The 13,051-nt window shown below is 45.4% G+C and overlaps 3 protein-coding genes across 3 annotated transcripts; 2 read left to right on the top strand and 1 right to left on the bottom strand.

Annotated features, from left to right (window-relative positions):
- Positions 1-1,036: 1,036 nt before the first annotated feature.
- On the top strand, positions 1,037-3,919 carry N7483_003105 (WD40 repeat domain-containing protein; the record flags this gene model as incomplete). The annotated part of the gene is made up of 4 exons (XM_057086542.1): positions 1,037-1,064; positions 1,166-2,512; positions 2,574-2,831; positions 2,895-3,919. 4 exons carry the CDS (start codon positions 1,037-1,039, stop codon positions 3,917-3,919), a joined length of 2,658 nt encoding a protein of 885 aa, XP_056946371.1.
- A 949-nt stretch (positions 3,920-4,868) lies between these two features.
- Positions 4,869-5,914, top strand: N7483_003104 (uncharacterized protein; the record flags this gene model as incomplete). Its single annotated transcript, XM_057086541.1, has 2 exons — positions 4,869-5,528; positions 5,591-5,914. The coding sequence occupies 2 exons, from the start codon at positions 4,869-4,871 to the stop codon at positions 5,912-5,914; spliced, it is 984 nt and encodes a 327-aa protein (XP_056946370.1).
- Positions 5,915-6,203: 289 nt separating this feature from the next.
- Positions 6,204-11,366, bottom strand: N7483_003103 (multidrug resistance-associated protein; the record flags this gene model as incomplete). The annotated part of the gene is made up of 14 exons (XM_057086540.1): positions 6,204-6,417; positions 6,504-6,962; positions 7,033-7,651; positions 7,709-7,773; positions 7,831-7,881; positions 7,938-8,009; positions 8,062-8,185; positions 8,235-8,648; positions 8,705-8,867; positions 8,924-9,642; positions 9,697-9,930; positions 9,993-10,272; positions 10,334-11,095; positions 11,163-11,366. 14 exons carry the CDS (start codon positions 11,364-11,366, stop codon positions 6,204-6,206), a joined length of 4,380 nt encoding a protein of 1,459 aa, XP_056946369.1.
- Positions 11,367-13,051: the final 1,685 nt, after the last annotated feature.

The raw sequence follows: 13,051 nt of genomic DNA, 5'->3' as shown, positions 1-13,051 counted from the left end.
TTGTAGCCATTCGGTTCGATGTGCTTCGGATCGCATGTATTATCTGCGTCTTCTCTTTGATTAATACTTCTCTTCTCTCTCCGGCTATCTCCATGAACAGACTTATCACCTTGTGGAAACCAGAAAATCGTTGAATCAACCGGCAAAATCGCGCCTGGCGAAACGAACTCAACGTTCCGTCTCGGATCCGGTGCTCGATCAGTGGGGAATGAAATGGCGCTTTTGTAAATATCTGTGTAAGGGGATCCATCCTGCCATGTTTGAATGCCCTTTTCAGAACTTGAAGGGCTCGGATGCCCTATTGCAAAACTCTCACTAAACATTTGAAGAGCTAATTTCGTTTCCGTTGCCTTTTAGTAGTGTGTGCCCTGTATTTTTGCCTGTCAGGACCTGGTGATGCGTAGATTATTGTCTGTAGGATATATTATGAAGCGATCAATTGAAATGTTTTCAAGAAACCTTGGAAGCCCTGTAGGAACTTCGAAATCATGTTATGAGAGTGGGGTAAAAATGACACAAAAGTCGACGCGGAAGCATTCAACTGTTTAAGCGCTAAAGCTCGCTGAGTGCAGCGAGTGCAGCCACCAGTTGATTTGGACATTGATCCGGAAAGATCCAACTGGATGAGTGTTAGAGACGCTAACCTGAATAGTGTGGCATTAAAAGTCAGCCATTTAAATGCTTTGAATGAACGGCAAAAATGTCAAATATCCATAGATAGTAAAGCGATGCAATCATAATCATAATTGTTATAAAAGCAACTGAGCGTCCCACTTACTGCCACCAACCTACCCTCCGGGGCTGCATTTCTGAATGTCCTGATAGTACATACTAGTGGAATTGAATTGTTCAACAAGCTGCAATAACTATCAAAATGTCGGAAAGCTCAGAAAGCTCAGAAAGCTCAGAAAGCTCAGAAAGGTCGGAAAGGTCGGAAAGGTCGGAAAGGCCCTTTCATCCTCCAAGGACGACTTTTTTTGTATGTAAAACCGCGAGTGAGGTTCAAGTGGTGGGTGATGACTCGGAGGGTTCAAAAATGGTGGTGGAAAGAGAAGACTACAAAGGTAAGCACGAAGTTGCTTCTACTTACTGAAACAATAAGCTGCATTAAGAACTCAAATGGCTCAGGTGCTCCGGATACTCACTCAATAATTTGTCCCTTCAGATCTGTCTTCTGGCCTTTCTTCTGTTCCACAGATAGCATTCAATGCTTCCAAGAGGACAGACGTTCCCTTCCTTCCTGACAAATCGACCCATCTGCTCCGACAAATACGAGAATGGGCCAACAGTCGTGATGAAAAACACATCTTCTGGCTATCTGGTGGACCAGAGAGTGAGAAGACTTTAATTTCTCGCATAGTTGCCCGGGAATTCCACGATAAAGGATGTCTAGCAGCGAGTTTCTTCTTTTCTAGTGGCGACATTGATGCGGGCCACCTTGGCAAATTCGTTACTAGCATTGCATTCCAGCTGACTGAATACTCCGCCGCTCTCAAAGATTCCATCAATGAATGTATTATGGAGGAGGATGACATTTCGAGGAAGGATTGGCGCCATCAATGGGGAAGGCTTATCAGTGGTGGATTATATCGCTCGGTAACAAACTTGAACTCTCATCAACCGCTGATTATCATCATTGACGCCCTGGATGAGTACGAAGTGGGAGACCATGATATTCGAGAACTGCTTAGCTATATAAGCAGTACAAGTAGCACGCTACACCGGGAGGCTGTGCGTCTGCGATTCTTCATTACCACTGGCAGCCGACCGTCGAATCGAATACAAGCAGCATTCGACAAAATAAGTGTGACCCAATATGACAGTTTCGCCCTTGACGACGACTTCATGGAAATAGTGCCTTACGAAGGACAACTGCCTCTACCGCTGGATAATACAAACCCCGCTGAGCCACGAACAGAAGCACTCACATTGATACTGAGGAATTGCACCAAATACTGTCACTATGAAGAAGAGAGAGCTGTGCTTGACTCCACACTGCGAGAAGTCCTGAGTACTAGTCTTGTTCTCTTCGCTCCACTTCCAATTTTTGCCTTGGCTGAAACAATTGAAAAGCCCAGAAGCAGCATAGAAAATATTCTCTCCAACCTCCGTCCACTCGGTCTTTCACTCAGCGACTTTCTTAATATACAGAGCTGGAATGATCTGGGGTTACGAGTTGATGAGAAAGAGGCACATGGTCTTCTAGCAGGGAGGTGTATACAGCTCATGGTCAGCAAACTCAAGAAAAGTCTCTGTGATCTGGATACTACATCTGCGGGTCTGGTGTATCGCAACGGGTTGGAGGATTACATACCAGCAGAACTAAGATATGCATGTTGCTACTGGATTCAGCATCTCTACCAGAGCAACTTTCGGGACAAAAGTGGCCAGATTTTCTACTTCTTGCATAGACACTTCCTCCATTGGTTCGAGGCTCTTGCTTTGTTACAGAAGACCCGTGATGGAATTCATGCAATAAATTTGCTGGAAAGCATGACTGAAGTATTTCAAGGTGTCTCAAACCCATTTTCCAGTTCCTGAGCTAACAAACATCTCACCTGCTAAGAACGCAGACTTATGTACCTTCATCTGCTATATGAAAAAATTCGCCCTCCGTTACCATTCCATTGCTGAGAAGGATCCTCTGCAAATCTACACCTCAACGATCACTGTCCATCACGAGAAGAGCAGAGTGCAGAGGCTTTTCAAGGATCAAGTCCCCAAGTGGATCTGTCTATCCACAAATGCCCGAAACGAATGGAACTCAATGCTGTATCAGCTGGAAGGCCATTCTGACGCCATTGTTGATTTCGCTTTTTGTTGTGATGGCCGTAGGCTAATATCATCTTCCCGAGACTGCTGCATTCGAATCTGGAACACTAATACAGGTGAAGTCATGGAATCTTTCTATTTCGGAAGAGCTGCGCGTTTTTTGAGAAACCCGTCCTCTTTCGATAAACCGCCGTTCCCTTCTGGAAAAATGACGTTGGCTGTTTCGGCTGACGGCACCAAGCTGGTATCGCCGATGTTTAAAATTGTGCAACTGGACACTGTTGTCTGTCAGATAGAGCAAGAATACAGTTTTCAAGGAGAAAGAGTAGCGCTTTCACCAGATGGCAGCCAGACAGCATCGACAGACAAGTCAAACCTCGTCCTAATCTGGGAGAGCGACACAGGCCATGTGCAGCAAATTCTCGATGGCACTTCGCCTCGATCGCATGTCTCGACCAAGGTCTGTGATTGTGATTCCGATTGGCAAACTGGTCTTCTGCAATGGGTCAGTGCAGGGCTAGTGCAGATTCTCGGCTCTCATATCTCGGTAGCTGTCTCAGGTGACGGTATTAAGCTAGCAGGGGCAGGTTGTCGTTTCCCGAGAGGGTATTTTCCGATAAATGGTCAATACGGCCAAAGCTCTGGCTTAATCCGACTCTGGAATCCCAACGCAGGCCAAATCAAGCAAACCTTCAACTTTGACACCACCGAAATGCTAGATGACAGTGGAGAGGATTCGGAGTTACCCTATGCCATCAAAATCTGGGATATTAGCACCGGCGAAGTAAAGCGAATCTTTCACTATAACTATAAATTCTATCCCGTTTTGGCTTTTTCGCCTGACTGTAGCAGTCTGGCGATCGCATTGGGCTCCCACATCCGAATTTATGACCTCAACAATGGGCAAATGGAGGAGGTCTTTGGTGGCCATTCTAGCACAGCTAGTCGCATCTCAACCATGAAGTTCTCACCGGATGGCAGCAAATTGATATCAGGATCAGAAGATACAATCATTCGTGTGTGGGAGGTTGGCGTCCAGCAAAAGAGCAAATCCCGGCCCCATTCGTCAATCTTGACAGCGTTGCGACAGTGGACCTCTCAGGGAGACCTGATGAAACCAATTATGATAGATCTTCCAGCTAATTAGGACTTATATTGACAATAGAATTATAAATTGCTGGCATGATTCTTTTGAGTATGCCTCACTAAGGTAATATCAGATATCCTTCTCTACTACACTTTGATCCCATTAAAAGCCACATTCCCTTGGCAGGCATTCTTGACCACTGGCAACTGCAGGCTTCCAGGGAGCATACGTACTTGCCCAGGTGGCTTGTTTGTGGCTTTTCCATATCAAGTCTAGCGCTCACGGCTTACTTCAAGTTACCGAGCTGCGGGGCTAGTACATAGCTCATCCTAGTCACCCAGGTACCGCTGGCTGAGGGCTTGTGGCTAGCTGAATCGAAAAAATGAATGCTGTTTGACCAAGGGGAATTCGGACGCACTTGGCCGAGAGCCAGAAAAGGAAAACATTTTGAACAATCCTTGTTCCTCATAGGCTTCATACAGCCACGATGTTTATTCTTTGCAGGGTTCGTTCATTCCATCCATCTCTGGAATAAGCCTGCACGTGAAGACCCCGCAACAAGGCTCAGGCCTGCCAGAGCTACTGAGCAAGGTAGGTGATCTCTATCCTAAAGGGAGAGTGACTCTAGTTACGACTCCGAAGGGCACCTTCAGGGTTTGAAATATCTAATTATTATTTTCCACTAGTCTACATACCGAGAGATTGAGCTGTGAGAATGGAAGGTCTTCACATACTTGCGAGGGAGAAATTTTGGAGGTCAAGCCACAAGTTTCGTCGAGATGAGGAGAGACAGTCTTATTGTACCGTTAACATTTCAGTGTCGCAGCAGTTCCCAGCGCAACTGGATCAAAGAACGATAATAGGAGAGGAGCTGCTGCCCTTTATAGCTCATGAGATATCGGGGTCTGACAAACAGAAAAATTCATTGTTGAAGCTCATTCAAATCCCTCGTGAACAGCATAGAATTCTATGCATTTCCCAGAACCTATTCGACCAACTGATAACTGCAATGCGAATCGATCCCTACTTCTTATATCTCATCTGTCAAGACTATGATGGTTTCCATTACTCAAAAGGGCCAAACAACCTGCTAACTGCTTTTATTGGCACTCCAACTTACGGCCTCGTTTGGACATCTCAATGGCAACCGACATCCACGTCGACCATCGCACTCTTCCTTCCCCGACGGAGCAATACCTTCTCTCAATTTAATGATGTTCTGGAGGTCTTTAAGAATCTGGCTCACACTCCGTGTCTTCTTGCATATGTATCCATGGTACATACCTTGCAATTCTTTGACGAGGAGACTAAGATGCGAGAATACGCCAGAATCCGGCTCGTTGAGGATAGCACTGGCTACGGTCCAAATCCACCAAAGGCTGTTCGGCGTTTTAGCGTTAGCGAATTGACATTATGGTCTCAGACCACGGGGGAAATTCAGGGAAATATCTACAATAAACTGCGCCACCATAAAACATCCAGGACACTTCTGGATTTTGTTAGTGACGAATGTCAGCTACTAGACATAGAGGTGGATGATTGTCACCCTCAATGCCGGGATAATATGAGGCGGCTTGCAGAAACGATCCCTGTTCTGAAGCGACAAATGGACGCTTCTGAGGCATATCTGCAGTATCTTCGAGACAGAGCAGAAAAGCTCTCCTCTGTGGTATGGTCCAATTCTTAACAATCGGTTACCTCTAGGACGCGAAAAGGCTAACAAAAGTGTAGCTGATCGCCTTGTTGGGTCACGAGGATGCTGAGATCAACCTTGAAATCGCGGTATCTATGAAAAACGATAGCGCATCGATGAAAACCGTTGCCATTATGACCATGGCCTTTCTCCCCGCAACCTTCTTTGCTGCTCTTTTCGCTGTACCCTCCCTACAATGGGACCATGATGATGTGGTTCAGAGCAATTTTTGGATCTATTGGGCGTTTACTCTCCCTACGACGGCGGTTGTGTTCTTGGTTTGGCTGGTGGTCACAAATCATAACCGGATTTTCAACAGATGGGCCAAATGGCTTTTCCTGAATACGAGAAGGAAAGTCTGAGAGTCCTGAAGGTTATTATAATATTATATTGTCGTGTGCTTGCTTTTCTTCTGAAGATGAGACTTGAAAAGAGCGCGGAGTGTTGATGGAGTCCAAGGTGGATCGAGTATCAATCAACGAAGTTAGGTTAGATTTCATCGCAGAATGCCTCATTCTGGCGATTGGCGGTATTATGAGTGTTTCAATACTTAGAAATCTCATTGACTATGTAATGGCAAATTTAGGCCCAATAGGCATTACCCAACGTTCTCTCTATTCTAATACTAGCTCTAATTGGCAGGGTAATGCCTCATTGATAGGCATCATACAACTTCCGAAGTTCCGATTCCCTGGAAAGCAGCGCCTTCGGGGTATCCCACTCTACGATTTGGCCCTTCTTCAGTACCAACACACGGTCAAAGCGATGAATGTAGGCAAGACGATGCACGACAGATAGAACTGTCTGACCCGAGAAATGCCGATCGATAATTTCTTGCATCAATCGCTCCGTCTCCATGTCAACGCTGATAAAAAAACTTTTAGCATGCCGATTTGTCAAACTGGTGATGGTGGGCTTAACAAAAAAAGAAATAGAGGATCAGATACATACCTGCTCATCGCTTCATCCAGAATCAAAATCGAACTATGTTTTATCATCGCTCGTGCGAGACTCAATAGTTGAAGCTCACCAACTGACCACGCCGAAATGGAAATAGAGCTGTCGAGTCCGCCCATCTCCTCGATACGGTCGGCAAGGCCAATCCTCTGTAGAACATTCTTGAAAGTATTTTCATTAGAGGAATTTGTCGGATCCAAGTTGAATCTTATCGTTCCGGGCATGATAAATGGCTCTTGTGGAATGACATTCAGACGGGAGGTGATTTCCTGTGGTTGCAACTCGGCCAGATTTTGTCCATCAATTTGAATGGAACCGTCTTTCAGTTCAATCATTTGGAGAAGTGCAAGGATGAAAGAAGTCTTGCCACTGCCTGATGGTCCGCAAATTGCGATCTTTTCTCCTGGGTTAATTGAGAGTGAGATATTGTCCAGAATCACTCGATCATCGTCCCTTTCATCTCGAAGTCAGTATTTTAACCATTTCCATCCTAACCTTGAACTGATATGGTCGCAAAACTTACCCAGTCTGAACTTTGACATTCTTGAACTGAATCTGGCCTTGTGATGGCCACCCTGGCTCCAAAGTCCTCGTGGGAATTTCACGTTCCTCCGAGGGCGTTTCCTGCACAAACCGTTCCACGCGTGCCACTGCACCAATGGAGATCTCTGTTTGGGTCCAGTACTGAATCATATAGTTGAGGGACTGACTGAAGGTAAACACCATGTTAAGTGCCACACCAATAGAACCGGGCGTGAATTGATCTCGGAGCGCTGTAGTGGTTGCCACGACTGTTACAGCTACTGCGGCAATGGTTAGATCCAATACAAGAGCAAGCCACTGCTGAACGCAGTAAAGGGCATAGACAGGGTGCTGGGAGTCATTAAGAAGGCTTTTGCCTCGATCTTGGTTCTGAGGTTGCCAGCCAAAGGCTCGAATGGTCGCGGCTCCTTGGATTGTTTCTAGGAAATGAGTGAAGAGTGGAGATCGGGCTTCGATATCGAGCAGTCGGACTTGGCGGGAAGTGCGAAGATAGCATCGTTGAATAGCGTAAATAACAGCCAATAGCGGTGGAACTACCACGCTGAGATACTTTGATACGGCGCACAGAATGACCAGTTTGGCAACGCAGTTTGCACATTCTGTTTTCAAGATAGTTAATCGATGATCAGCGAAGTGTCAAACTATTTCATGCTCACCAGAGAAGGCATTTATGGAGATGATTGGTAGCTTCATATCAATCAGATCCATATCTTGACTGAACCTGTGTATTCTGTTAACTCGGTTTTAACATCTGTCCACCTTGGGAATCAAGAATTACCTATTGGTCAATTTTCCTGTATCCATGGTTCGAAGGAAACCAAATGGTGCTCTTTTGAGTAAATTGTTAGCAAAAACTGCAGTATTGATCCATAATAGGGTTCTTACTGGACTGTTGTCTTCAAAATATCGGAGTGCAATGTCAGAGCGGTATTCGTAACCATTCCTATGATCAGAGCCCTGCTACACATCAGCATTTTCTCTGTATTCCTGGAATCAGGACATTGTATACCAAGATGCAATTGTCAAGCTAACAACCGCTACCACACTAAGCATAGCGTAAACCCCCAAGTACATGCCAATCTGTTGATTAGGGTGCTTTTCGTTTGCTGCTGACCACCAATCCACCCAGAGCGCTGCATGTCTGTAAGAATGGGTCTTTTCATACACTTAGGATGGACTTACTAGGGATATTAGTTGTGAGAGCATTGACTCCAAGGAAAATCACAAACGTAATGCACAGAAGATAACCCGCGGAGCGGCAATAGTACTGATAAACTGACCAGGTACCTTTGCGCCGAGACTCGTCACTGACACTGGCAGTGTCTAGCTCGGAGTCGTCATCAGTGAAAATTTCTTCCATCTGCATATCTGGAATGTGGATAAGCTCTTCGCTTTTTTCTGCTCGAATGCTGGCATTTTGGTGGACACTCGCAGCCCCCATAGACTGGTCAACGTTTTCGTTCACAGGGAGTACGGTTTCCAAATCAGACACAATTTCAAGGTTGAAATTTGGAGGTAGGTCAGAGTATTGGCCTTGAAATTGTATCTTTCCTACATCTAGAAGGATCACGTTGTCCGCTTGTGATAGTAGTTGACCTGAGCATTTGAGAGATTAGCGTCCTATATTGAAATAATATTCGGTAACAGCTTACGGGAATGAGTGGCCAGCACAACTGTGATTCTGTGCTGTCGGAAATATCCTCCCTGTCCAAAAAGTCGAGCACTAATCAACGCGGTTGTTCTGGAGTCTAATCCACTAGCCACATCATCAAGCACCACAATGGGCTGCCTGGAGTACACCGCTCGTGCCAAAGCCTTTTTTATGGTGAGTAACAACCTTAAACTCATCTGAATCGATTCTAGCAGCTTACCAGACGCTGTCTCTGTCCTCCACTCAATGCAACGCCCCCGCTCCCGGCCTTGAAATTGTGATTTCCCGGTAGCGTTTTGATGTCATTGTCGAAGGCACTAGCCCATATGCTGTATTGATACCACTTTTCATCAACTCCTTGTGACGTGTTGGTTATGTTCATTCGGATAGAGGCATTCATGATCCAAGGTGACTGGGCACAGTAGGCGGCTTGTGAAAAGTGTCTTGAGACAGAGCCTGAAAGCATTTCTGTTTCACCAAGAATACTTGCAATTAGAGTGGACTTCCCGGAGCTGATGGAGCCAGCCACCATAGTCACTTTGCTTCTGGGAATGCTAATGTTAACGTTCTTCAGGATCGGTTTCGCATGCTTCGACCACGCAAAATCGGTAGCATTGCACTCGATTATGGTTGATTGTTGTGCGTTTGAAAGAGTTTGCAGGTGTGTACTATCCCCTAAATTGGAGAACCCGGATTCCTCGGCATCATTCTCGTGGGGGTTCATCAAACAGAATGCTTCGATACGCTCAAAACATCCTAGACACTGATAAGTACTAGGAAGAGCTTGGATGAACTTCTGCAGTGGTGTCGTCATTAATGAGATGAGCGACAGCGACGTGAATGCCTGGGTAGAGAGAAGTGTGCTATCGCCTTTCACGAGCGCAATGATGCTAAACAACAAGAAGGTAGCCATCGGAGCGATGTCAACGGGAAAATTAGCTATAGAACTATTAGCCATGCTCTTTTTCAAAAGAATCTTTATCCTCAACCAACATAAAAATATCTGCCAGATGAGAAGCTTGCGGAACTTTCGAGAAGTCTGAAGCTCGACTTTCCGGAGTGAATCTACCAGATTTCGCAGAGTCTCTGAAAGACCGAGCATCTTGACAGCTTTCATATTACTGAGCATGATCGTAGTGAGTTCCAGACGTGTCTCAACCCTTTCGATCCAGCGTTTTTGGCTAGATTTGGACATGGTGGAGATGCGTGTTGTTACCAAGAGACATACTTAACTCAAAGTTTGTCAGTAATCGAAATCGAGATGGTTCGAATGTGTGGTAGACTCTTACACATAGCGAGGACTGCAGGGACAACAGAAGCGACACCAACCTGCCTAGCCAGAAGCCAAATCGCAATACCCACCTCAATCGGGGAAGCCCAGAGCTCATGGATTGAGCGAAACCCGGTTATAATGCGCTCGACATCTGTTCCCATCAAGGTAAGAGCAGCACGATCTTGCAGATCAATGGCCTTGACTTGGGTGGTTTTCTGTTGCAGTATGGATATCAATCCACCCCGAACCATGGTCACGAAGCGGAAGGTTTGACGCCAATAAATTGCCGTTGATAGCTATATTTCAAAAGGTAAGTTTCAGGAACCAAACTATCTAAGAAGGAGGCACTATACTTACCGCATAGCCAAGGTAGACCAAAGCGTACGCGCCAACAAGGGCGTGACCGATATTCACTGAATCAGATAAATCCGATTGCTCAAAATATGAGACCGCTTGCGTGATGAGGAAGGATTGGCAAAAGGTGAACACTGTTAGACAAAGTCGAGGAATAATTGCAGTCAGATATGGAACCAAATAGGCCCGAAATGTAGCCCGTAGCAGGATGTGGGAGCTGTGGCGCTTTTTAATTGATTCCCACCCTGCACGAAGCCCAACCAACGTCTCTGTAGCTTGCAACGGAGCATCTATGGGTGGCAAGTCCTTGATACCCAGGATTTGGGAGAATCCAACTCGCAGAAAAGGTAGAATCCAGAGAAAAAGTGCCCAACTCCACACGTCGCTTCTTTCTTCTCGTGTGGTATTCTGATATTTTGTGTATAAGAATCGCTTCTTAGGGATTAGCTCAGCGCTCAATGCCGCAACTGTCGTAATAAAGACAAGAGTCCACAGGACTGGAATTGGCGAGATTTTCTCTCCTATGAGCCAAAGAGTCCGCAAACGAGGAAGCTGTAGAATTGCTAAAGTGGACCAATACAATGTGAGCATTATAGAAGGGCGAATACCATACTGATCTTCCCAGTAGCAGGCAAGCAGACAAATTGACACTGCGACCAGAGAAATTACGTCTGCTGGTCGGGACAGAGCAGTGTGGAGCTCATTGTTGTGACTTCGGAATACCACAAAGATCAATTGGAAGACAAGAAGTATTCCGATGGTCGCCTGTGATTTTTTTCATAAGCTTGACATATCCTTTTGATCTCAAAATTTCCAATAGCGTATCACTTACAGCTTTTAAGATGACCAACTGATTTGAACGCGACTTCTTCAGCTCCTTCCGACTTAGAAAGAACCAAACAGGGAATATGATGAGGAACAGCGAAGAAGGTAGCAGGTGGAAGAATCCATCCTCAAAGGTCAATGTGAAGTCGAAGTTGCGGCACTGAGGGTCTACTCTTGGGCCAAATAAGCGGTCACTTTCACAGACAGCCATATTGGCTGTATAATTTAAGTTTCCAGGCTAAGTAGATGTACGAAAAAAGCCGTTTAATGATCTAGATGGATATCAGAGTAAATGCGACGCGGCATTGACTATGTACGGAGTAGTAGAGTGAGCTGAAAATGAAAGTGGGGGATATGGCATTTAGGCATCTATCTAGTCTAGCGCATGGCGTTGTAATTTCCACTGAGTTCGCCTGTACTCTTTGCCTAGCTGTGACACGCGGCTAAATATCATGACTCTAAAGATTATCATGAAAATTTATCTTCCAAGACATTCCAGCATCGTGATTAGAGTGTCAGTATTCCCATTTCTGATTTCTACTCCATACGCTGTAGATCGATGATTTATAAGGGCCCGTTGTGGGTCAGTGACTCAGTGGGTAACTTCAATGTTGAACTGGAGATTCCACCTGGGTACTCGAGTCGACCAGCTAATATTGATAATTTGAATCTTCTCGCGCTCTTTGTTTGGGGGTTTAACCTTGGAAGCATTTAAATATCACATGGCAGACTGTACTGTGTAGGTGTTACTACTATATGTAATCCTTGGCCAATCTCCGGGGCTTTCATCTGAGATCTACGTTCGATCCGAATTTGGAAATATGTACGATTCAGCCATTCAAGACCACATTTATAAAACACTACAGAGCACCAAGATAAATCTATCTTAAGTTCCAGGGTTAGCGAAGACCAAGATCCACCCTCATAAATTCAAATACTGTCCAGTCGGGTGGTCCGATGAGTCGGGATCTAATGAATGCCACATGTGCATGCAGCTAAGTAATTTCTGGACAAATCTCCGGAGATGGATTTCCCCCTCATATTCCTTGCAGCTATGGCACTTGATAAGATGAATATCAGCTAATAGAATGGTTGCAGTGAGAGATATTTCTTCAGTGCAACCATACTAAAGGAGGCCCTTCCGCACAAGGCTGGGATGAAAGAACGCCATCCATCAACGCCATCCATCGCACAGGGATTGTTGCCAGTGTTAATTGGGAACAAAGCGTCTTCAGGGCCCTTGGACGTGGCGTTTCTACAGCCTGTTTTGGTTTCCCCTGCTTCGTGTCAGCATTTAATATTCAAAAGCCGTGGACCCTGAGTCTTGATTCTGAACATGCGACCGAAGATAACATCTAGATCAAACTTAATCAGAACACTATAATTTTAAAACCTTCAAGTTCAAGTTACATTCAAAGACATTACCATTATAATCCCAGCTCAAGTTATGGTCTGTGCCACAGTTCATGTGGACATCCGAGGTCCTTCTTACAGTAGTGTGCGTACATCCTTGTTATACCCAAAATTGTCTCCCAAGGCTCAGTTTTTACCCATATATTTTACTTAAAAATTATTTTAAACTTATCAGCGAACCTCGGCGAAAGATAGGAGTCATAGGACTAGCGCAGTGGCAAGATGGCCACATGTATTTCGTTATCTTGGGGCTCCACCATACTCCAAGGCAGCCGCAGCCCTATCGCTCACACACAGACACTAGCTTTGTACAGCAGGAGTCGCTGCAGGACAGGACAGGGGAACAGGATTCCGTGATTGAAATTCCCACGTTTTTGAACTCAACAAGTTCTCACAATTTACGGTGTCCGTCGGAATGGAGCCTTCCAAGGTTAATTGTTTAAGATCCTTGCATACCAAAGTTCAAGTGAAATAGCCGATGTC

Source organism: Penicillium malachiteum (genome assembly GCF_028827825.1).
Source record: "Penicillium malachiteum strain IBT 17515 chromosome Unknown utg000002l:1.0-8849297.0:1.0-8852440.0, whole genome shotgun sequence".
Lineage (NCBI taxonomy): Eukaryota > Fungi > Ascomycota > Eurotiomycetes > Eurotiales > Aspergillaceae > Penicillium > Penicillium malachiteum.
Note: the sequence above shows the minus strand (reverse complement) of the source record. Positions and strands in the feature narration are given on the sequence as shown.